The sequence below is a fragment of the Typopeltis vanoorti genome, chromosome 13 (genome assembly GCF_054136105.1).
Source record: "Typopeltis vanoorti isolate ZY-2024b chromosome 13, IOZ_Tvanoo_1.0, whole genome shotgun sequence".
NCBI lineage: Eukaryota > Metazoa > Arthropoda > Arachnida > Uropygi > Thelyphonidae > Typopeltis > Typopeltis vanoorti.
The window spans coordinates 97,093,213-97,120,148 of record NC_143561.1 but is presented as its reverse complement, the minus strand read 5'-3'; the positions used below and the strand labels follow the sequence as shown (position 1 = coordinate 97,120,148).

General features: G+C 34.8%; 1 protein-coding gene across 3 annotated transcripts in view; it reads left to right on the top strand.

The window, feature by feature from the left end:
• Window positions 1–3,051: 3,051 nt before the first annotated feature.
• Window positions 3,052–26,936, top strand: part of LOC150100402 (testis-expressed protein 10 homolog) — a 172,111-nt gene continuing 148,226 nt past the window's right edge. For 2 of the 3 annotated variants that reach the window (XM_090402792.1, XM_090402790.1), the window contains exons 1-3: window positions 3,052–3,091; window positions 17,067–17,249; window positions 23,959–24,757. In XM_090402792.1, coding sequence (XP_090258918.1) covers window positions 17,076–17,249; window positions 23,959–24,757 — 973 coding nt within the window. In that variant the 5' untranslated portion in view covers window positions 3,052–3,091; window positions 17,067–17,075. Of the gene's footprint in view, window positions 3,092–16,921; window positions 16,951–17,066; window positions 17,250–23,958; window positions 24,758–26,936 lie in introns of those variants that run through there. The other variant, XM_090402791.1, reaches the window with a different exon arrangement.

Genomic DNA, 26,936 nt, shown 5'->3' with positions numbered 1-26,936 from the left:
TAAGAATACAATTTGGTCGGCTAAATCCCAAATTGCCAGCCCATCCTCGTCCGTTCAGTATCCAAGTAGATACCCAACAGGGTGCACCACGAGAAGGTGAGGATTGGACATTAGGTCAGAAGCCCTGGTCGGTTCTCCGCATTCCTTTAAAGGCTATGTGGAGGTCTCCTCTCAGTTATACAGCTTTGACCCTTAAGCACCCCAACAATATTGTTTAGATATTAAAAGTATTTATTTAGTAAACCATGCATTATTAAATGTAGAATAGTTAATACAACAATAGTCATTGAAACACAAATTATTTATTCGAAACTAATTAACAAAAGAAATAGATACTTAAGCTGATATTTTTAAAAACAAAAAGGATATTTTTAGTGAAATTTTAAACATTTTTCGTGAATGTAATTAATAAATAATAATGTTTATTCATTTTTATTAAAACACGTTGTTGATTTGTGGCATCTCGAGTTAAAGTGCGTTACTTTTTTTACAGGCACATCTTTTTGTTTTACATTGTAATTTGGAACACTTCTTAAATCCTTGACCTCCAAATATGGATAATTTTCCTGCAATCTCACGCAGACTTAGGTTAATCTGTGGAACTGTTTCGGTAAATGTTGTAGTAGCTATTTGAAGAGTGTTTCTAGGTAGCCAATCTTTTATAATTCCAACTGAGGTACCAATTTGGTATAAATTATTTTTTATATCTAATACGATCCCCACGATGTTATTTCCATCTAATGGGCCTCTATCTACCTTAGGTACATACACCAAAACTGTGGAATTCACTAACACGTCTTTAAATTTGAAACTTCTTTCATTTTTTCAGCTGATCTTTTCAGGTGTTTTGCAGCATTTTCCCTTTGATCTTAATGCTCTCTTCTTTTTGGCATAAATAGCATAGAATTTTCAATCCATATCCTTCTTCTCCTACTGTATTCCCATATATTGAGTGCACCGGATTTTTACAAATGTCACATGAATGGGCTCCAGTAGATTCCATTCTACAAACAACACAACATGCTTTACTGTCGCTGACAGCTGCTTCCCCTTCTGATGAAAGTAACACTACAGATGTTTTAACTGTTGAAGCAGGAGTTGAAGTAGAGTTGTTAACTGGTTCGAGTTGTCTTATTGTCGATAAAGAAATTGATTCAATTTCTGGTAGATCCTCTAAATTTATAGCCTTTTTGGTGAGTAAATCAGCTGCCGGTAGATTGTGTGACATTGAAGTGTTATTGTTGGTTGATTTAACTATTAATAGATCATTTGAAGTTGAAGCATTGTAATCAATTAATTCAGATGCTGGTGGATCTTTTGAAGTTGAAGTGTTGTTGTTGTTCTCTAAGGAAGCTGCTGGTAAGTCTTCCGGTGTTAAAATAATGTCATGGTCCTGCTGATTAAGAAGTAGATCCAAGTCCTCTTGAGTAACAAGTTTTTCGAGCAACTCTTTCGAAATATGACTAGATTGGAGTCCTGTTTTTGGTTCTGTTCCAAATAAAGCTTTGTAAGGTGATCGTTTAATGGTTCGATGAAAAGAGGAATTCTTTTGGAATTGAACAAAGTAACAACCTATAGCCCAATTTTTTGTGTCATTGTCAATTAGCCAAGCACGTAACATAGTTTCGACATCTTGATTTGATCGCTCAACAGATCCTTGACTAGCTGGATGTCTATGCCTATCATTTACAATTTTGCATGTTGGCCACAGGCTTGTTAATTCTTGTATGACAGCAGCCGTAAACTCACCGCCGTTGTCGCTTTGTGGTATATGAGGACAACCTACTTCCAAAAATATTTTTAATAGCTCCATTGCTACTTCAGCAGCTCTTTTTGTAGTCAACGATCGAAGAAAGCTGAATTTCGTCGCGTGGTCCTGGTAGTTTAATAGCCATTTATAATTTCTATCTGGTGTCGACTGTAAGTCAACTAAATCGACTTGGCCACGATGATTGAAGTCGCTAGATACAATTGGGCAAACAACGATTCCTTTGTTTGGAAATTTTTTTTAGATTGATTATACAGCATTTTATCTCTTCCTCCGTGGCCAGTTGACTGATGGGTTTCCCGAAGTATGTGGTAAAAATTTTCCGTTGGTACTATTTCCATAATTGGATCGAATTCAGACTTTCTCTTCAAAATCAAAGATTTTTTAGTACCTACTTCCATAACATCGTATTTTTTTCCATAATAGTACTGTTTATGTGTCCGTTGCAGTTTAAGTAGTGGTGCTAATTTAAATTGTTCAATGATTGTGACAGCTTCTTCTATCCTTTCGCGAGTCCACAAAGTTTTTTTCTTTTTCATGCCGCTTGTTCAAAAACGTCCTGACAGTTTCATTGAACTGTTCATCATATACAAATTCGGTCAGAGTTTGATTTTTTTCTATATCTGAACTCATTTTTCTACGGTAGGTACTTGATAATACTCGAAATATAGAAAACAATAATAAAAATGCGCGCAACCTTCCTCGCGTAATGTTTGGCCGGCACGGACGCCAGAGTCTTGTATCCACGAAAAATGTTTAAAATTTCACTAAAAATATCCTTTTTGTTTTTAAAAATATCAGCTTAAATGACTATTGTTGTATTAACTATTCTACATTTAATAATGCATGGTTTACTAAATAAATACTAATAAATACTAAATAAATAATAATAATAATAATAATAATAATAATAATAATAATAATAATAATAATAATACTTTTAATATCTAAACAATATTATTTCATCTTTTCACTAAAACAGTTAAGGGATTTGTCAAATCACTAAAACAGTTAAGGGATTTGATTAAATCACTTACTTTCTTCAGGAAATCACGTGAATTGATAAAACCCCCAGGGATTTGATCAAATCCCTAAGGGATATGATCAATTCACGTGATTTCCTGAAGAAAGTAAGTGATTTAATCAAATTTCCAAACAAATATATATATATATATATATATATATATATATATATAGAAAGTATTTTTTTATAATTTTTTTATATCGCATATATTCAAAGAGGGCGCTTTGAGTTTCTTATTGCAGCTTTATTTAAATTACGTGTTTTTCGTTATGTTTCTCCATGCGCTGATATTTTATGATGTTTGTGATATATGTTTATATATTATATTATTTCATTTAAGGATTAACGTTCTTTAAAAATTATAACCGAAATTTAATATTAATTCTATTTTGGATATTTTATTGGATTCGTGATGTTATAAACACGTGTTTTAAGTAAATGCGTGTGTGTACATATGTATTTACTTGAACACGTGTAACACACACATTATTTACATATGTATATATGAAATGTTTGATTTTAGGAAAAAAAAAAAACTTATATGCGTGCAAACACACGAAGAAAATTTTTGTCGTTTTTATATAGCACGCTGTTGGATAATCCGTGATTAGGTTACTTGACGTCTGGCAAATGACATGCCATTCACATCAGAACTGCGTTTTAAATATCGAATTCATTTTGTGTTGCTTTGTCATTTTATATAGGGATGATCCAAGAAAAGAAAAAAAATTAGTTAATGTGTTTGCATCTTGACATATTTCAGTATTTGTTTCTTTAGAATGATGTAGAATCCTTAATAATCGGGTATGATTTCAAACGTCAGCAGTTCTGATCGCTATTGTGATATTAACTCCCAGTGCTGTTTTTCGTTTAAAATTGAATATTGGAAAACGCTGAGAATAGAATGGTATTTTAGGTCATAATATGATATAACTTTACTTATTCTGAATAAACAGTTTCTACAGTTCTGTTTTCATTTCTTATATATAAGAATCCGCATCTACTCTGACCGATTTTACTTGCTTTTTGCAGTTATTTTCTCTGTATGCCATTTAATGTAACATGAAAATTTGGCACTTTCCAAGTATTATTAGAATGATGGTGAATACAGTCTTGCATGTGGGAAAACTAGGAATTTTGAAACAGCTCATTTAGAATTGATTTGGATTTAGTCCTGACTTTTTTTTTTTAATTTATTTTTATAAAATCATCTTTTTTTATACCTGCATTTTTCTTGAGGCTTTAATCTTGTCTGTTACTAAAATTTATTCACTTTTAATATGTTAGGTGATTCCATAATTAAAATTATTTTATTATGGAATCACATTGATAATATTGCAATGCATCTCTGTTTTATAGAGCAGCTTGTGTATGTATTATGAAAGATGTGGGTGATGAAGTGACATTGAGAAGAGAAATGGCATGCCTATGCGAAGTCCATCATGGGACTAAATGTGAGCTCGAGTAACTAGAGAAATGAATGGCATGTAGTACATTTGGAAAGAAAGTTACTAAAAAAAAGTGAATTGGAAACATTTTGGAAATGTAAGAAACTGGAAGTAAGGAGAAGGTATTGTATAGAGATTTGATAATAAGAGTTGTACTATATGAGAGTGACAAAAGCATGTTTCCCAAGTGCAGAGATCAAGGATGTTAGTGAAACTGTTAGTTTGCAGAGGGGAGAAGTGAAACAATTGTTTTGGCAGGCACGAATGAATAGAAAGGTGAGAAATATGCAATGAGAAAGTTCTTGATAGAAGTGGAAAGAAGACCGAGTCTGCTGCCTCAGTATAATAGGACTGAATTGAGAAGAGCCATGATTGCTAATGAGTCAATGAAAAGATTGTGTGTGTGGGGGGGGGGGTGCAGTTTATGGATGTATGAATGAAAGGACTCGTACTTGCTTGATGAACTGCATTTGAATGACTGGAATTAGATGTTTGGAGAGTGTTCAGTGAGAGGTTGGAAGTGCAATATCAGGCAGCTATTGGGAAAGGGGATGCAGTGAAGTGGTTCAACCATGAGACAAATGAGTGCATGTACAGAAATGATTATGCAGTGCTGACTGCAGATTCACAGGTTTCAAAATCAGAATGGGATAATGATAATATGCAAGGGTAACTGTGGGTCTCAGGGGGATGTTGAAATGTGTGTACACAAATGCCAGAAATATCAGACAACAGTTTTTAGCATTGCTCAGCTTGACTTAACCAAAAATTATAGGCAGTCAGGGAAATCTGACAAGAAATGATATAGCTACAGGGATAGAATGCAAAGGATATTGTATTTTCAGGGAAGATAGAGGGAATAGGACAGGAGATGGGGTATTGCTGATGATGTTGACTTCAACCAACAAAAATAGGATTTAAGTATGGGTAAGATAGTTCATTTTAGGCTTCCTGGTACAAGATAGATGTCAATAAGATGAAATATATTCTTGGTTGTTAGTATAGACCAGATGATTCACAGAAAGACAATAATGCCATACATTAGCAGGTTAGTACAATGAGTGCATGCTGAACAGTTATTATGGGGACTTCAACTATCAGGACATAGATTGAAGGGAGGAAAGGGGGGGGTATGGTAAGATAGAAATCAAATTTATACGATTACTATGGGATGATTACCAAAAGAGCATATCATGGAGGGAAACAGAGGTTTGAGAGTATTGTATCTGGTGATAGCATTAGAAGATATATATCCATAATTAAGGCAGACACTGCCTCCAATCATTGAACGTGACTGTGCAGTCATATTCTGAGAGGTTGCTTAACATGTGAAACCCTTTATGAAGAAAGGGTTAATGTTGAACTATAAAGATGGTAGATGGAATTTTTTTCACTTGGCTATGCAACTAATTGTATATTTGGTTTAATCCTTTATCCAAGTGTAAGCAAACAAAGTTTGCACCTGAAGTATTTTCAGGACTCGGGCAACTCATGATAAGGGTGGGATAAGTTCTCATCACTTGCCTTAGTATCTCTCATAATGCAAAGCATATCTCCTTGCAGACTACCCAGACCGGTTTTGACCTTTATTGAGGTCTCATCAATAAATTATTAAAATTCCAGAGAATTTTAATAATAAGGTGTGCCACCTTTTGGCAACTGGTATAGGTAAATATGACTTCTCCATTACTTCCACCTTAGTATCACCACCTCTGGGTCTGGCTCCCACTGATGAGACCTCAATAAAGGTCGAAACATGTCTGGGTAGTGGCCATTCCCTTAATGCATAGCATTATACATGTCCGCAAGGAGATATGCTTTGTATTATGGGAGATGCTAAGACAAGTGATGAGAACTTATCCCACCTTTACCACGAATTGCCCCAGTCCTGAAAATACTTCAGGCACAAACTTTGTTTGCTTACACTTGGATAAAGGATTAAACCAAATATATAATTGGTGTAAAGATGGTAATTATGAGAGATTTAGGATACAGCTTGAAGCAGCGCAGCGGCTAAAGCCATTGCACTGCTTTGCACTACTGACATCGGGAAATGAGGTCATGGATTTGAAAGAGATAGTATCTCTACTAATTTACTAAATCCTCATGTGGGGGTTTAATGGATGAGTAGAGATAGAAAGCAGGAGCTATTAAAGAAAACACTGGAGGAAATATAAATTTTTGCTAAATATTGAGTAAGAGGAGATTAGAGTAAAATAAAGTTTTAAAGAAACCAATAATATTGCAGCCAAATATTTTGGCATACTCTGAAGTCCAAAGTAATAATTTCAAGCATAATCTCAAAAATGAATATTTGGTTTTAGAAAACTATAAGCAGAAGTTTTTGAATCATAATTATAAATCCCATCTTTGAAGCTTGCAAAAATGTAAAATTTTTATAGTTTTTGGTATTATATAGGCATCTCTGTGTGACTGTTGTGAATTATTAACAACACTCTGCCAACTCATTGTGTTCATTCACTACTCTTCTTCAAGTAAAAAAAAAAAAAACTATCCTCACACTCAAAACAACTTCTAAGAGTGACTACCTGCTCTCTTCCATTTATTAAAAAATTTCTGCATCAACCCCATAAAATAATTTTATCAACCTTATTGGTCTCTATCTTATCTCCTCTTTTCTGCCTACCAACTAAACTTTGTAATAAACACTTTTCTATTTGTCATTATCTTATCGTCCAATTTTGTTTGTAATATGTAACTTGTAATTCTTTCATCTCGCAGTATTCATCACCTTAACTTTGGCACATTGAACTGGCAACTGTTATCCTTATTAAGCATTGACCTTCTCATATCAGTGGCATACAATTGGATGTTTTTCCTTCTAATCATTCTCATTATAATTAATTAGAGTTCTGTTGTATGCCACTGGTCACCCACCTTTCCATTCATTCATCTCCACCATATACTATATGTTGATGTCTATCCATAATTCTCTTATTCATATCACCTACCTGCTTCATATTCATCCCCGTTTGCTCCATCTTAGTAGGGTTCATGCAGCAGTCTCTCAAATGCCTTTGGGAAATCCAGCAGTAGCACAGTGGCCACTTCTCTTAAATTAAATCTTAAGTTAAATTACTAAGACAAAACTTCACAAACATGTCTTAATTTAAGGTAGAATTCATTGCTGAATTCTGCCCTTGAAATTTTCTTTTATATAATCATCACTCCTAGAATATTGATTGGAGCTTCCTTCACGTAAGACCTATCTTGTCCCCTTTTCACTGCTTACTGCCTTGGATGCTGCTAATGTTCACAAGCAGCTTTTTGTCACTGGCAGTTTCTTGTAATATATACAAGCCAATATCCCATCCAATCTCATAACTTTATTTACATTGAGATTTCTTGCTATCCTAAATACCTTCAGTTCATCTACTTCTGTTCTCATATTGGTCTCTGTTACATCAATCACCGTTATATCCATCTGGATGATACCCCTTGCAAAGTTATCACTTGGTAATTCGGATATTTTTCTGCTTCTGTTAGCTTCTTGTGATTATGTTCATTAAAGTTGCACTTTAATAAACATAGGCCTACCTGCTCAGCTTAATTTCTTCCAATTCAATTTTGCTTTCTGTGTTGGTCACTCTTCTCACTTGTGCTTTCATAATGTTCACGAGTTTGCTAATTACATTTCTCTTTATGTTCTCCACAACTTTTTTTAAATATATTTTTATTTCCAGCTTATTCCTCATGATGCTGCTCCTTTGGCTTGTAGCCTAAAATTTATACTAAAATAACTAAAAGCACTTTCAAACAAATAACTTTATTTTAAAACCTCATTGATGAATTTAGACCATAAATTCATTGTGTAGAATTCATGAAGACAAAAACACACATTAGAGCCAATTACTTTACTTGCAATTAAGAAAATAACACTCAATGTTTCAACCTCTATATCAGCGTTTCCCAAATTTTTCCTATGACGGAACACTTCACAAATCCTGAAATTTTAACGGAACACCTTGGTTAGATTCGCAGCATAACCATTCCAGGCTCATATTAATATTAATTTTGATAATTTTTCGCGGAACACTTATTCACTTTCCGTGGAACACAATTTGGGAAACCCTACTCTATATAAAGGTCATCATCAGGAAAACATACATATGAACAAGACACATGCTTCATGACACACTATACATAAACAGGGGTGTAGTCCTAAAAGAAATAGTGTTAGGGCTCTACCTTGGAAACAAAAATCCAGAGCACGAAGTGCGTTATTATTATTATTGCGACGGCCATAGCAGAGAGATTGCCTTGTTTTTTGAAAAAAATGACGAGCGGCAAGCTGCTATTTTTTGACCGAAAGCTGGAAATGCATTATAAGTCTCATTATTATAATTCTTATAATTTATTATACTGAATTTAAAAATTTTGATAGTTTTAAAAAAGTACCAGGGTGTCGCCCAGGCCCGATTACACCCCTGTACATAAGCACACTGAAGTGTAACTACTTTGTATGATGTATAAAGCAATACAAAGTACAATGTTTACACTAGCCTGACCTGTTTCGAGAAAATAAAATGAATAAACAATAAAATAAAATAAAAATTTATATATAATAAGTATAATAATATATAGAGGATTAAAAAATTTCAGTGGAACTACATTAAATGAACCTATAGTGCCGTTATCTTTAGGTTTTCTTGCGTTAGGGTTCTGCCATCATGTTTGTCTGGATAGGTTGCAAATTATAAGGTAAAGCAGAGGCACTTCAGCAGATGTAACTGCAAACTCCCACATACAATACTTGTGTAGTGTGATGTAGCTTGTGTCTTGTTCATATGTTTTCTTGATGATGACTTTGATATAGAGGGCGAAATGTTGAGCGTTATTTTCTTAATTGTAAGTAAAGTAATTGTTCTGATGTTTTTGTCTCCATCATTTCTACACACTGAATACTGACCACCATGTAATCATGAAAGAAGGAATGCCTCCGTAGCGCAATTGGAAGAACGACGGTACATTGTGCCTTTCGATTGTAATAGGCCTAAGTTCGATTCTCGTCGCTTCGGGAGGAATCTTTATTTGGACGATTTCAATCGAAGGTGAGTTAGCCGATTTCATATGGAGGTAGCAGGGTTTTTCCTCCCAGAAACTCGGGTTTTTCATCGCGCATACAGACAAATCGGCCCTTAAGAACACACGCAATTTACAGACAAAAAATACTAGTTGTGGTGGTGGGTGGTAGACGGAGATGATTTGTAGTAGAGGCTCGGTGTAGTGGTTGAGACAGTTGTAGGTGTCCTCCTGTGATGAGTCTTCGAACTCCTTGGAGGTATCAGGAATAATAATAATAATAATAATAGATATTTTAAACTACAGGAACATTGCATCCTTTATTTGGAAAATACCTGTATGCAATTCTCATCATGACGAGAGGAATCTTATATGGGATTTTTCAGTTGAAAGTGAGTTAGCCGATCTCATATGGTGACAGCTTGTTTTTTCTCCTGGAAACTTGGGATTTTTATTCCGCAAATCAACCATGAGAACATGAAATTTACAGACAAAATGCTGTTAGTAGTGGTAGATGGTGCTGTGTGTGTTGATAGTAGTGCATGACGTTGTGGTGATAGTAGTTGGAAAGTTAAGTAGGGAAGAAGGTGAGTTGAATATAGTGGAGTAGAGCATCCTCCCATGATGAGTCCTTGGATGTGTCATGTAATAATAAACTCTAATAGTGCAGTTTGAATTTTGCTTTAAGAAGTGAAAAAAAGTGACTTTGGATTGTAATATAACTACAGTAAACCCTCTACAAAATTTCCGGTCCATAGGTCACATGTGAAAATTAAACCCTGTTAATTTTAAAATGCTTTTAACCAAGATTTGCTATAATTAAATTAACAGGTTATTTTTTGTTATTCATTTCCTGTTATTTTTAACAAATTTTGGCAAATAGGCCATCATATGTTGGAAAAACACTGTAGTAATTTAGCCGACATAAATGAGTCACCGCTCATAAAACATGTTCGCTGAATGATTAGGACGTGATCACACCAATCGCACTGTAATTGGTTTTTTTGTCATGTGCCTGACTTTCTGTGGCAGTTTTATTACACACATTTTTGTAATTTTAGGGAGTTAATTATAAAAAAACAGCAGAATTCAAAAGTTAAAAAAAAAACATGATAGTTTTTTTCAAAGCAGGATTACCTAAACCAAGCGCCTCAACATCAAACATTAAATTCACATTAACTTATCTAAAAGTGTGAAAATTGTGTATAAACAATTTTTTTGTTGTTACTGTGTTAATATTGATAAAATTGCAGAATAATGTTACAGATATTTTTATTTTAAAAAATTCGCGATTTAATGGACTTTCGATTTAGTGGACACCCCTTAGCCCCTATTTGTTCGTTAAATTGAGAGTTTACTGTACTATTCAAATAAATCATGCATCTGGAAATTTATATTTGCAAATATGTGCAGTTGATTTTTAAATAATTACTTTGAGGATAATATTAGTTCGCAGTAATGGGGGGGGGGCATCTGTTAGTGTGTTGCATGATGATGTATATCATTGTTGTCCCATAGATTTTCATTCTCAGGTGATATAGTAAATGTATTTGATTCGAAATTGTCTGGACTAGAACAAAGGTTAGCCTACTTGTGAGCATTGTGGTCCGAGGACAGTATGACGTTTGTTCTTCAGTCGAAGAGAAATGCATTCAAATTATAACAACCTTTCCACTGAAGATGAGTTAGCTGGTCTCATATGGAAGGATCTTTCCTTCCATAAACTATGGTTTTTTTTATCCATCCTACAAAGTAGCTGCATTTACAGAATTTTGGTACTTCTGGTGCCAGGTTTATTGGAATAAAATGAAGAGGCTAACTGTTGTGGCTGTAATTCTAAATACTAGATTTACTGTAAAAAAAATTTAGGGGCTAACCATTGTGATAATCATAATGTTTTTAATTCAAAATGTATAAAATATGAAATCATTTATTTAATCATACTATTTTAGATTTTTCAGCAGAAATTTTCTCAAATACTAGTGTTATTAACTTGCAGTTCAAACAGAGTGTTGGAGTTAATTCTAAATGCACATAGTTAGAGTGGTACTTATTAGGAAAATTACATTCAGAATATCAAAATTTCAAATATTACTCATATATGGGTTGGTTAGTTGGTCATTTTGGATTTACAGCTGAAACTACTAAGACTATGAAGCCAGTATATTATATGAGCAATAGGAATTAGAGGTTACTGGTTTTTAATAATTAAAATCCATGAATAAGTTGACAGGTTTTTTCCCTCTCAGATACTGGGGTTTTTCATTCCACAAAACAGATAAGCTGGTCAGAAGAACAGTTAACAGTATAATCGAAATTAAGGCATACTGTCATATGCATAATCTGTCTTTTATCCATTTTTTATGTTCTGTCTAAAGATTGCATTTAACAAAATATCTAGTTAGCAGTTATGCCTGCTTGAACTAAGTTGATAAATAATTTAGTATACAAGCAGACTGGCTGTACTGTATACTGCTGCCATCAGTAGATCATGATTGAATTATTTTTATACTTATGAACAAAGTGAAATTTTTTTTTTTTTTTTTTTGATAAAACTTTACTCTCTTAAATAATAGGGGTAGGAAATAAAGACTTAAGTGAGGAAGATTTAGGCATTTCATTCTACTTTCTAGTAACTTTTTCTCATTTATTCTTTATTCGTTTTTTTTTAAATTTCCTTCACTTATTCTGTAAGTGGGGGAAAAAAAGTTATGCTTTGTTTGTAAGCATATCAGGAAATGAGAGAGAGAGAGGTATGGGAATGATAGAAGAGGAGAGAATGGAAACAGTCAGAGAGAGGAAGTGAGAAGAATGCGAGGGAGTGCTGGAACCAAGGATAGAGTGATGCCAGGACAGCAGGTAAGTAGGAGAACACTGAGAGAAAGGGTTAGAGGAGAGAGAGGGATCCAGGTGAGCAATCAAGGAACAGAGTGGTAAGAGGTGTGATGTATGGAGACTCTATGATCCATGGTGTGCAAGATAGGATGCCTAGGACTGTTTGCCTGGAGGAACGATAGAAAGTGTAGCTTTCTATCGTTCTAGTAACTTTCAATAGCAATTAGGCAGGGTGAATGAAATGATTGTGATGGTGGGCACGAATGACTTGAGAGGCAGCATAAATCGAGTGGTGAGAGATCTGAGATTCATTCTTGAGGTTGTACAAAAGAAAAAGCAGAGAGGAAAGATAGTGCGTGTGTGTGTTACCCAGGGGCGATAATGAGGAGCTTAGCAGAAGAGCAGTAATAATGAATAGCATAATAGCCAGAATGTGTCAGAAGAGAGGATTGGAATATGTGGATGCTTGTAGGACATTTGAGGACAGAAAGGAACTGTATGTGAGAGACCGCTGGCATTTGAATGAGGAAGGATGTCGACATCTGGAGAGAGAGTGCTGTTTTCTGAATGAGTTGGTGTGTCAGTGCAGGGAAACTAGAGTTCCTAGGGTGGATGGTAGCAGGGGTAGCCTCTTGTGAGAATGGGTGTTTGGGGGAAAGGGGATGACATCAGGTAACACCGAGTCCAGTGGGGTCTGGAGGGGATAATGATAAGTATATATAAGTGACATTTTTATGCTTTATGCTAATGGCAGGTATCCAGAATAAAGGAGATGAAATGGTAACATTGATAGCGTCAGCCTGGCTGAAGATTATTTGGATCACTGAGACATGGTTGATGGAAGATTATATAATAACAGGAATAGAAGTAGCAGGGTACGGCGTTTTTTGGCATGATTATTATTATTATTATTATTTCGGGCGACTCCAGGGAGTCCTTAGACTCATCGAGGGAGGCCCTAAACATCATGTCCACACAACTATACGACATTCTCACTGTATCTATCATACCTTGCATTGAACTCACTCACTGTCATAGCACCCACAACAGACTCTGGCAGCTTATTCCACTCATTTACCACTCTAAAAGTAAAGAATCCAGCTCTAACACCCCTGCTAACCACACTCTTGCCCAGCTTCCATAGGTGTCCCCTAGTTCTCCATGGTCCTGATCTCAAAAATATCCTCTGAATTAATCCTGTAGAATCCCTTTAGTAATTTGAATGTCTCAATCATATCTCCCCTTTTCTGCCTATCAACTAGTTTCTGCACCCCACAAATCTTCAACCTGTTCTCATACGGTTCATTCCATAGACCTGCTATCATCTTGGTCACTCGCCTCTGGATCCTCTCCACCTCCTCCCCATCAAGAAGGAACCGAGGTGACCAAATCTGGGCACAGTAGTCGAGATGAAGGCTTATCAAGGCTCAGTACAGAGGTACAATAACTTGCTTGTCTGCTCGTCAAGGTATTTTTCAACAACCAAGTGACTTGATGAGCTGATTTAGCTACTTTTGCAATGTGCCCCCTAAACTTCATCTCCCTATCCACCAACACTCCCAAGTCCCTGGCCTCATCAATCTCCTGGAGTACAGTTCCACTAATGTGGTATACTGCTGCTAATCTTTTCACCCCAGAATGCATAACCTTACATTTTGTCACATTAAATTGACATCCATTCTCCTTAGCCCAGAACTCCAATCTATCCAAGTCATCCTGCAAGATTTTGACATCTTCTGCATTCACTATCGCCCTACCCAACTTTGCATCATCAGCGAACAAATGAACTGTTCCACTTAGATCCTTTCCTATATCGTTATTGAACAGATTAAACAGCAGTGGTCCAAAAACAGAACCCTGCGCCACACCACTAGTCACAGGCCGTCTTTTGGACTCCACTCCTGAATAAACTACTCTTTGATATCTCTCCATCAACCACCCACCTATCCATCTCACCAACCCTTTATCCATTCCCATATGTTGTAGTTTACGGATTAGAATTCCATGTGGTATCCTGTCAAACGCCTATGCCAGGTCCAGCAGTATCACTGTAAACCCATTTTCCTTATCCAGTTCAGCCGTTACCTTGTTATAAAACTTGAGCAAGTTACTGAGGCATGATCTACCCTTCACAAAGCCATGCTGTACAGTATCTCATTTTCATCAATCCATTCCTGTATTTTTCCCTTGACTACTTTCTCCAAGACCTTGACAATGACTCCTGATATGCTGATCGGTTGGTAATTTGCAACTGTAGTCTTGGATCCTCCTTTATGCAGTGAAACTATTTTCCCCTCTTTCCACACCTTCGGGACTAAACCAGACCCAAGACTCAGATTAAACAACATGGTCAAGGGCGCTGATAATTCCTTAGCCGCTTCACGCAAGACCCGTGCCGGTATACCATCCAATCCCACAGATGTATTCACATTAAGGTTCTGTAATAGACTATTCACCTCCACTTCATTCATCACAATTCCTGTATAAACTAATGGTTCCTTAATTTTTTCAGTGTCACCACCTGGATGATATACTTTTGCAAAGCGCACGCTCAGTAACTCCACTATATCGACTGATTCAGTGACCTCCTTACCATCGTGATTCCTTAAAATCATTTTGCCGTGTACAGTTTTTTTTCTTGCTTGCAGCATATTGAAAGAACTGTTTGGGATTCTCTTTTGCTTGCATAATTAGTTTCCTTTCATAATACCCTTTTGCTTTTTTTACCACACTCGTTACCCTTCTGGCCTGCATGATAGAAGTGGAAAACATAGTAGTGGAGTACTGCTTATGATAAGTGATGACTTATGTCCTCTAAGAGTGGAGGCTTTGGAAGGCAGTGACACTAATGGTTTTGAAAGTGTATGTGTGAGGTAGAGGTGGGCAAGACAGGATATTTAGTGGGGTGTTGCTACAAGCCAAGGAGCACAGAGGGTGGGGAAACAGGAGATGTTTGGGCAGTTGAGCTTGGCAAGTGCAAGAAGAATGATTGTTATGGGAGATTTTAACTACAGCAGTATAAGCTTGGAAGAGGAAAATGCATGTAGTAAAAGGGAATTGAATTTCTAGAATTCTTGAGGGACAAATGTCTTAAGCAACATGTAATAGAAGATTCGGTCATAGCATCAGAAGAACTGATAATAACTGAAATGACATCCCCCCCCTCAGTTGGAGAGTAACTGTGTGGTTTTGACATGGAAGATGAATAGATATACAGGCGTATCAAAGAAAAGGGAACATATGTGGAATTATAAGGTGGGTGATTATGATAGTCTTAGATATCAACTTGGGGCAGTTCCATGAATGGGAAGGCCAGGGAAATGGTGAAGGAATATTTGTTAGCAGCAATAGTAAGCTGTATTCCACGAATGAAGAAGCAGACACGATTTGGTGTAAAGTGGATGACAAACAGTATCAAACAGGAACTGCAGTTGAAAAAGAGATTATGGAAGAGATATAAGGAGAGGGGTGGAGAGCAGATGCATGAGGAATATAAGACTTGGGGCAGTTCCATGAATTGGAAGGCCAGGAATATCATTGCAAAATGGTGAAGGAATATTTGTTAGCAGCAATAGTAAGCTGTATATGTATGGTGAGGAAGGCAAAACTGGAATAAGATCCAAAGAAAATCCTAGGGAATTTTTTATCTATGTGGCCAGTAGGAGGAGAAATGATTGTGGAAGAATGACATTCTGGGATGAAAATGGGAAAATCGAATAACTCCCATAGTGGAGTTATTCAATGAGTACTTTAGTGGAGTATTTCATCCTGGAGAAGAAGGTTTTAATACTGTGTTTTAATACTGGAGGGATAGGGCAGGTTGAGGTTTAGAGGTGCAAGAGGAGAGTTTTTTCAAATACTGCATACTCTGGATGTCAGTAAAGCAGTGGGACTGGATGGTATTTCACCACGGGTTTTGAGAGAACAGCCAAAATTGGCCGTTCTTCCAGATGGTTTAACAAAAAAAACCCTCCAACCCCTTGATCTTGCAGTAAATAAACCATTCAAATACAATTTGCGGGCTAAGTGGGAAGACTGGATGATGAATGGCATCCATGAATATAACAAAACAGGGCAGATGAAAAGAAGGTCATATAAAGATATAGTTACGTGGATTATAGAAAGTTGGGCTGCTGTAAGTGAAAACTGTGAAAATAAATGTTAAGTAATACTTCTCTTCTACCTTAGTTTTGTTATTACATTTGATTTACCTTTCATACCTTTCTAATGTATACCATGCATGTTCATTTTTAACGAATTTGGACTTTTTCTTATAGATACGTGTGTGTTATCAATCAAAAATACGGTAATTGTTTATGTACAGTATACAGTTTCAAAATTGTTCTTAATTGAATTTTTGATGGTCGTTTTTACGATTGTTTTTCATAACAATTAGCAAATTTTCATCATTCAGAAATTCTGTTTGCTGGTGGTTTTTTTGTGAAACTGCATTATATGGATTTTGACTTATTACATCTACTCTTTTGCCTAATTTTATCCATAACAAATGGCCAAATTTGACCAATTTTAGGAGAGATCCCAAACCAAATTGGCAAAATTTTGTTTAGCCTATCCAGAATTATTATTTCAAAATCGTTATCCAATAAAATGATCTAATTAAGACCAAAATTGAACTTCATGAGCTTGTATGCATCTTAAATTCCAGATTTTAATAAATTTCATCCACAAGAGCAGAGTTTTTACAATATATAATTTTGATAATTTTTTCCCCGTATTTTTCTATTTTTCTACAAGTGAACTGATTGAAACAAAAATTGGGATAGCTTGCAAAATTTTGTGAGGATTCATACACTTTTAAATATCTATCCAGTGTAAGTTCTGCATTTTATGAACCTTAAAAAGAAAAAAAAGTAGTTTTATATAAAAAGATAGTTTTAGATATGTATGATACACAGTTGTTAAAATTGTCTATTTTTTTATTTTTCAGAAATAAAACATGGGTAAAAATAAGAAGGCAGATTTTCAGAAAGTAAAGCTGAAACCTGGACGTCGCTTACCAAAGGGAACCAATATCACTAACACAAGTTTCAAATCTAGAAGAATTATCCTTCGACCATGTGAAATTAAAGAAACTGTAGAACCCAAAACATATAGAAAGTTAGGACTTTTGGTGAGAATATTTGTCCTATTTGATTTCCAAGTTTGCAAATTCATGTTAATGCAGAAATCGAATTTTTCCTTCTACTGTAGCTGGATTTAAGTTTGCATCACTTGAACTTTAACCTTTTGACAATCATTGATATTGTCAAAGGGTTAAAGTTTCATTTCATTCATTTTCATTTTCATTCATAGATGAACAATAATTGTAAAATTATATCATACTATAGTGCATCCTCCCTTTAAAAGATATTTAACGCATTCAGGTTGGGGCAGTAGTAGCTCACTCACCACGAACCTAACTATCTGGTGAAGCAAGCAAAATTACCGCAAATTTCATTCCTGCATGTCGTTGAATATTTCACTTTTCATAATGGTTTCTTCAATTGTAGCTAATCCTGCATTGAGGTTATGTGAAAAGGAATATTATTTTCAGAATATATTAAAAAAGAATAAAGAGAATGTTATATTTGATTATTAGTTACTTGATATACTTGATTTACTAAAAGATGTAAAGAATAGCAAGTATAAGGAAGAGAAAGAATAGGCTTGAATAAAAATACTTTCAGTACTGTAAAATGGAATATGAATAATTTACATAAAAAAACTTATGAGTGGAAGGAAAGGGATTTGTTTGCGAAATATAAATGACTAACAGCCACTATACTGCTGACGCAAGAAAAATAAGGTACAGAGACATTTGCAGTCTGTATAATATATTTGTCAACAAATAGTGCAATTAGAGACAACTGGTAAAAGCAGCACTACCTAATGAAACACCTCCACTGCGACAGAAACTACGATGGTGGTCTGAAAAGTTCTCGGCCTTCACCATAAATGTAATGCTATCAGCAAGATTTTTTTTTTTTCTAAGTTGGTACATCTGCCATAAGCATCGTTGTGAAATTGCAAGTCATTCTATCAAGTAGTTTGTTTTATATAGCTGTCTGAAGCAAAAAGTGTCTGTATCCCTTGAAATGGATAAAATTGAGTATCATGCAGTTATAAAATTCTTTGTAAAAGAAGGTTTAATGCCCAAAGAAATTGATTTGAAGTTCATAAAAGTTTATGGGCACTCTTTTCCTTCGTTTTTGACTATTAAGAAATGGGCTGCCGAGTTTAAACGTGGCTGTGCCAGCCTTGAAGATGATCCACGTGAAGGACATCCAAAAAGTGTAACAACACCAGAAATCATTGATCAAGTGCACGATATGATACTGGATGACCGGCAAGTCAGAGTGCGTGAAATTGCTGAGACTATAGGCATTTCAAAAGAACGTGTAAGATATATTTTGCATTAAGAATTGCATATGAAAAACTTTGCACAAGATGGATGCCATGCTTGCTCACAGCAGATCAAAAACACACTAGCATGAAAATCTCTGAACAGTGCTTGGAGCATTTTCACAAGAATAAAACTGATTTTTTGCATCGATTTATTACTATGGATGAGACTTGAATTCACCATTACACACCAGAATCCAAACAGCAGTCAAAACAGTGGACAGAAGCCGATTTCAGCGCCAAAAAAGACCAAGTCGGTTCCATCAGCAGGAAAGGTCATGGCATCGGCATTTTGTTTATTAATTATCTTGAAAAGGGTAAAAGAATAACCATGGAATATTATTCTGATCTTTTAACTAGACGACAAAAAATTTTGTGAGAAAAGGCCTGGTTTGCAGAAGGAAAAAATCATCTTTCATTAGGACAATGCACTTGCCCACAAAGGTGTTTTGGCAATGGGAAAATTAAGGGATCTGCACTATGAACTGTTGGAACATCCACCCTATTCCCCAGATTTGGCTCCCTCTGACTTCTATATCTTCCCAGAACTAAAACTCTTCCTCACTTGTCAGTGTTTTTCTTCGAATCAAGAGGTGATTGCAGCGGTAGAGGGGTATTTTGCAGATCTTCTGAGAACCACTACAGGGACAGGATAATGGTACTGGAGCATAGCTGGAATAAATGTATTAGTCTTAAGGGAGATTATGTTGAAAATAAAAATAATTTTGAAATTATAAATTCTTTTTCCATTATTAGGTCGAGAACTTATCAGACCACTCTCATATGCTGCATAGACTCAAGCAAAAACATTTGTTGTACTGCCAAACACAGTATATAACTAAAAACAGTTGCCCTAACATTTGTTCAAATTTTCATTTACATGAAATAAGTGTTTCTTTAATTATTTTGATGTCATTAAGACAGATCACAAATGCCAACTTCAAATAAAATTCTACCAAAAGAGTTGTAACTAACATGCTGTATAAAATTTGTGTCAGTGAGGCCACTCGCTAGCCTGACATGAAGTGGACAAACAAGCAGCAATAAAATTTTACTGAAAGGGTTGCAACTAACATGCCATATAAACTTTGCACCAGTTCAGCTCACTCTCACGATGCAGGAGCAGCACACAAATTGCAAATAATGAGAAGTTCCATCAGTACAATAAATGTGCGAAACACTTCCCAACTTGAACATGTTAACATAAAAAAGGATACTAAATTAAAAATATTTAAAAAAGCAGCTGATGAATTGAAATATGAATAAACATTTTTTTTAATGTTTATCTTTTATCAAAAAAGTTGTACAACTTTTATGAAATGATTTTTAGTATGCAATTGAAGTGTGCAACTTAAAAAAAAAAATATTGCTGTAAGCTAATATGACTCAAAAAATCTGTACATTGATGGAATTTTGAAAGTTGTGTTCCATATCAGTAATTTTTTTTAGGTGCCTTTAACTTATTATTTATTGTGTGTTTTTTTTTTAAAGTTGTTTTTTCTTTTCATTTTGATTTTGGAGAGAATTAGTTTTTTTCATTAATATTTGAATTTTCATGATAATTCTTTCATTTTTCCATGAAATATCGTGTTTTCCGGGCATGATAGTTCATATATTATAAATATTCTATCAAACCTTTATCCCTTTACTGACTCTCACTATAGCTGACTCTCACTATTTCTAACAAACTCCAAAGGTCCTAACCAAATGCAATAACTGCAGTGCTTTTCTAATGGAAATTCACTACAACAAACTATTACAATAAAACAATAGGTGCCATGACATTCTTTGCTAACAGGAAAAATTTTAAATTTTTTCTTTGCTAACAGGAAAAATTAAAAATTTTTCCTGATATAAAAAGAAAACTGAAGAATTATTACTTATATTTTTATTTCATAATATGATAAATGTTATTGGAATATGACCAGCATATTAAGTATATAACATAGTTTATAAAGCATAAATGTATAAGTATATAAAAATAAAATCTGCATAATAATTTTTAATAAAAATTCTAACAATAGACGTAGTGCAAACTTGAATTTCATTGAATAATTAAACTTATTTGCATATTAGATAAATTTGTAAAAAAATTACTGAATATTACAAATTTATGAATGTACTGCATCACTATCACACATCACTGTTAATATAAGTGTCGGTACTTAGTACCATTATATACCATCCCAAAAGAAGCACTGACTATAACAATTATTGTTGCTGTACCTGTGAGTTCATTGTATTGAGAGTTGACTATGGTAATTCCGCTGTATTTTCTTTTCCTTTGAGTAAATCATATATTACTTGATTTAACATTGTGCTTGGCATTATTAGAAAGTGTGGAACAGTGAGCTGTAAGAATAGATGCCCATGATGGCCAGTCTGTCTCTCTTCTCATTCTTTCTGTCATTATTTTTCAGCTTTTATTTTTAAATGATATGTGATCAAGAGGAAAGTTCTTATTAAAATTCACTGAAAAATTTATTGCAATCCTGTGGGTCCAAAATGTTTTTTGGACCTAGAGGAAAGTATTTAGGACATTTGTACTATAAGAACAAAGTCACCCTAGTTCCCCCACGAAGTGTCAGTGTTTTGTAGAAATTTCTTTAAAAAAAGCATTATGCTAGAGTAGAAGTTCAAAAAGTTCTGTTGTTCACGTTCAAAAGAACGTGACAGCATCCAGCATTGCATTGAATCTGCATTCTGATATTTAATTTAATGAACAGTTAGATGGCCACATCTACATAGAATGAACTATTTTGAGTAATTTCTCATTTCTTGTGTTTAAACTTTTAGTTACCTCTCACCCCTGAAGATGTCACTTACAAAACTTGCCGGTTTTTTATATATTTTTTTAATTTTTATTTTTTATTGATATTTATCTTAATAAACATGTGGTCCAATTACCGGAATCTTTCTTATGAAAGATTCCGGTAATTGGACCACATGTAATTTGTTACATGTAATTACAATTACATATAACATGTGGTCCAATTACATGTCCAATTACATGTAATTGGACCACGGTAATTTCTGTGCTAAACCACAGAAACCTATGCCTACAAACATAAGAAAGCTTAACACTGTGTAAAACTAGCTAAACAAAAGGTCATGGGAAGACTTTGGTAAGAACATAGAAAATAAATACCAAGAATGTGGCAAAATATTTTGGAGGCTGTTGAAAAAGCTCAGAAATGAAGGAAAGAGTGCTGTAAAAGGAATTAGAGATGATAATGGTGACATGAAAACTGATGAAAAAGATATCTTTGATGTATGGAGTAATTACTTAGAAATATTGCTAAATGAAACAATCAGTGACAGTATGGTAGTAAAAAAAAATGCTTAACAGGCATGCAATTAGGAATACATATCGATACTTGAAGCAGAAAAAGCCATCAAAAGCCTGAAATGTGGAAAAGCAGAGGGAATAGATGACATAAATATTATCTTCACCCAGTACATTGGCCAGATGTTATCAGCTCAAATTTGATTGCATAATCTCAGCATTACTTCAACCTCTGCTTTGTCCATTCTTAGTCCATTCAGCTCAGTTTAGATTCCATCATTATCAGTTTTAATAGCTAGTTCCATCTCCTCTCTGAAGATGAGAGGTTTATTTTCCCATGTTTGTGTTAAACATTCATTATCTAATACAGGGTGTTCGGGATAAATTTGACATATTTATAATTAATTATATTTTTCCGTAAGTTACATGTATTAACACACACTTCTCTTCATTTAAAAGTTTGGACCCTTCTTCATTCATATACAAGATGTCAGAAAGGATGGATAGCTGGAACCCACCTGAATCATGGAAGAGAATAACTTGTATCATGATGATTCGTGCCCGCCATCAAAATAAGGATATTACGACTGCTGCCCAATGCTCCCTGAATACAGTAAAAACAATCAGGCATGAACTAGAGACTTGCAATGGTGACTACGAGGATGTAGCAAGAAGAAAGATCCCTAGCAGACGATCTGATTGCGTTCGTACAGCAGAATTCCTCGCAAATCTGCAGGAACAGGTGTTGAAGAACCCTGGCATTGGAATTCGGGCTTTGTTCGTGGAGTTGCTAACTGTAGTCAAGCCCTGGATAACAAGGGTAGCCAATGGTAGGCCGTATGTATGGCAGCAGGATTCGGCCCCTTGCCACACCTCTGGGAAAAGTCAAAAATGGTTGTCTGAAAATTTCTACGACTTCACCAGTCCAAATGTTTGGCCTCCAAACTCCCCAGACCTTAACCCCATGGATTATTTTGTATGGGGCGCAGTTGAAAAAGACACCAATCGCACTTCCAGTAATACAAAAGCCCAGTTAATGGATAAAATTAAAACAGTTTTTGCGGCCCTTCCCAGGGAGACTGTAGCATGAGCTTGTTCGAGGTTCCGAAGCAGAATTGAAGCTGTGATCGATGCTAATGGTGGTTATTTTGAGTAAATCTTGTTGATAGTATTGTAATTAACTCTGCCTGTAATGTTTTTTTGTCAATTCATTAAATTTAATAGATACAAAGAAGATTTTCTTTTTCCTTACGAAACTGTCAAATTTATCCCGAACACCCTGTATATCTTCATTTTGTTGAGATCCTCACAGTATTCTTTCCATCAGCCAAGTCAAATAATGGTAACATATTTGGTCTGATAATTAGCACGGTAATAAAACACATTTTAAAATTAGTGCAAAAGCAGAAAATGCAGATATGTTTTTTTTTTTTTTCCTTTGACCACAATTTTTAGTGAAAATGACAAAAAAAGTGCAATGGAAATATTTAATAAACTAACAAAGGCTGATGTGATGAGAGCCATTTGAATAAATATTTGTGGAACTAGCAAGAAATTAGAAAATGTATAAAAATACTATTCAAACCACTTTTAACTTATGGACCAGAGAATTGAGTTAGGAAAAAAAACAGTTTGTCAAAATCTATAGATAATAAATATGGGGAAGGAATAAAAGTATCAGTAGCAGAATCATATTGAAAATGAAGATACTGTATCAGAAACTCTGCTTACAAATTCAAGAATTTGTAAACAGAGTCAATGTAAATTTAGTAGATATTGGTGCATTTGTATTCCATATTTGGTTGGCTGCTTGATGTCACTGCTGGTGAGTTAGGTCACACAGACAGAAAGAGAGCTGTAGAGTAGAGCAGCTATACTCATTCTTCCAGAAGTAAACTGTAGATAAAATAGAGCAGCAAGCCTTCTTAGTTATTATTCACTTAAAAAAAGTTCCCAGCCAATATTTATTCCACTAAAGTAATTAATGATTGATCACTTGTTGCATAATTTGAGTTGACAGTCAGGTTTGATTTCTTTAATTTCACTGAATTATAAAATATTACCATGATGTATTTTCTTATATTTAGCCAGTTTCTCTAGTAGTTTTCTTTTGACTAAATATTAAATTTTAAGAGTGATTTTTTTTTTCCAGGATCTTTTGAAAAGACTACAACACTATAATCCTTCAACCAGACATGACTCAATATTAGGTTTGAAAGCACTGCTGAAAGATCATCCAGAACTGATTAGTCTTCATATTTCTGTGTTGGTTAAACAAGTTGTTGGGCTACTGACAGACAAAGATTCTGTTGTTAGGAAAGCTGTCATATCACTTATGAAGTTAATATTGGACCCTGTTTCATCTACTAAGATTGCTCCTTTTTTTCCCATTTTGAGTTCCCATTTATGTTGTGCAATGACACATATCATTAGTGATATCCGTAAAGATTCATTGAGATTCTTGGATGTTTTACTAGAAAACTTTCCTGAACTTATTTCCTCATCTCAAAATTCCATTCTGTGCAATTTCTTGGAACAGATATCTACAGTGAAACAGAAAAATACAAGAACCAGTATAGAATATAGACAACTTGCAGTAAACTTAGGTGAAAAGTTATCTTCACAGGAATGGAGACTTGAGGTATTAAGACGAATGCAAAAATTTTTAGAAGCACTTCTTAAACATTTTTCATTCAGTGGAATTAAAGATCATGACTGTTCTGAAATATATTGGGATGCTAGTGAGCCTCTTGATATTGTTCTCTACCTTCATGGTGGTCTTAACCCACACTTATCGCACTTTTCACTTAATAACACAGAGCCTGTTTTAACAGATGCGATAAGTATTTTTAAAGACCCAACTCGTATCCAAAGCTATATAAATGTGTTGATGCCACTCCTTATGGAAACATGGTGTGAATCATCCCCCTCAACTATCTCTACTCTGCCAGGTAAGTTTGATGATTTATTATACTTTATATCATATACTACTTGTATATTTTTTAAAAATCATATTCATTATCAGTTTCCTGATATGTACCCTGAAGGGATGTTCAGGCTACTATGACAGCCCTGTTTATATTATTATTAATCTCCTATCAACAATTTTACTCCGAATTAGTCTATTACTTGTCAGCACTCCAATATTATCATATCTAACATTTCGTGCTTCTGAGGCACTTCTAATTGAATCAATCCAAATAGACCTCATCCTCCTATGAGTCTCTTTCCTGTTATTTTTGCATCAAACCTCTGTTTTGCTAACCTTTTCTTCCTCATTCTATTTAAGTGGCCATACTGCTTTAGATTAGCTCTGTTCACACATTCTTAATGCCAACAAGGTCAAGTTTCTTTTTAATATCTCCATTTTTAATTATTCTGCCGATGATACCACCTAATCACTCCCCTAATTTTCTCAGAACTGTCATATTTGTGGTCTCTAGTTGGGTTGTTGGATCTGAGAGTTGTATTAGGAACCCAACTCTCAGATCCATAACTTAACACTGTCTTGTAAACTGCTATTTAATGTTTTGGCTAATTTCTCTCTTATTTCATATAAATTTATTCAGTTGGCTCCCAACCATACCAGCTTTGCTTATTTTGCCTTAACTTAGCTTGTTCTTGCCCAAGTTTCTCTTTTATAATTTTTCTTAGCCTCTTCCTGAGTATTCTTGCATAAATCATACTCGCCAGTTAATAGGAAATTTCCGCTGTAATTCTCGCATTCAATTTTTTTTTTTTTTTTATAGAGGGATAGTGTAAAAAATAACATCATTTAGAATTTTGAATCTTTTTACAAATAGCTCTTGTACATTAAAGTTTTATTAGTTTTGGTTTCATAACCACATATGATTATCACTTGCCATGTGCTCTATTAGAAATTGATATTTGTTTAAAGAAATAATAAAAAAAATCTCACAGTATTTGAGATTAATCGTACTTACCAGATATCAGATAACTGCAATATATTCAATGGTACTTTATTATATTTCACAGTTGTTTTGTGTACAGTGATATCTGTTGTTTGTTATAAAGGCATTCTCCTTTAGCTACTAATGACAGTGCATCAGCCATTATTAACTTCCCGCTTGCTGCTTAGTTGAACAAGTGCACATGCTCACCAAGAAGGCTGATGGGTGATTGACAACTGACAGAGAGAATGGTTACTACTGGGGTAATGAGCAAAACAAGAAGAAAAAAGAGAATGGAAGTTTGAGAATGCAGACCACAGAATTTTGTTGTAGAAAGTTTTTGAAAAACTTGACACTCAGAATGTATCTGTAGATTTTGAAAAGGAATCTTAGCAAGTTGAATCCTTTGAAAAGTTAATACTGCAACAGGAGAATAGTAATAAAAGGAAATATTAAATAGATGTTCTCTTTCAACATTTGAAGAAATGCTAAAATGTAAAGTTTCTTCTGTTTCAAGGACAGTGGTGGTGAAATTGATGAATCATTTTCTTGGAAATAAGGGATGGAATTAGGCAAAGGAGCCTCTGTAACTCAGCAGCATAGATGAAGCCGTTTGGTCAGAAAGACCTGGGTTCAGTTTCTGTCAGTGATGTGAGGAACCTTTATCTGGTCTCTTTTGACGAAAGGTGAGTTAGCCAGTCTCGTACCAAGGTAGAGATCCCCCCCAGAACAGGCAAACCACCCTCGTGTACACGCACATCTACAGACATAGGACTCACCGGGAGGCATAGGACTAACCAACTTATCCTTGAGTATGGTTGTGGTTGCAAGAATACTTACCTAGATGACGTAAAAGGTAAAAGAGGAGGAGGATTAAGAAAGAAAGAAAGATTAGACAAAATCTGCAACTGTCCGATTGCATGAATAAGCGCTCTACTTTGATACATTTTGTTTATAAAGTAGTAAAAGAAATTATTTTTCTCTGGTAAAGAATTTATTTGTACTTATAATTATATTACCCGAAGTAAGAATATGTATGCTCAGTGAAACAGTGAGGATGAATGGAACATCATCAAATTCCTGCCATCATATCCTGTACCCTCAAGGAGTGTACAGGATATGATAGTACTACATGAAAAAAATTACATCATTACTAACTTCCTATCTACAATTTTCCTCCAAATCAGTCTGTTAATTGTCAAGACTCCCACATTATCAG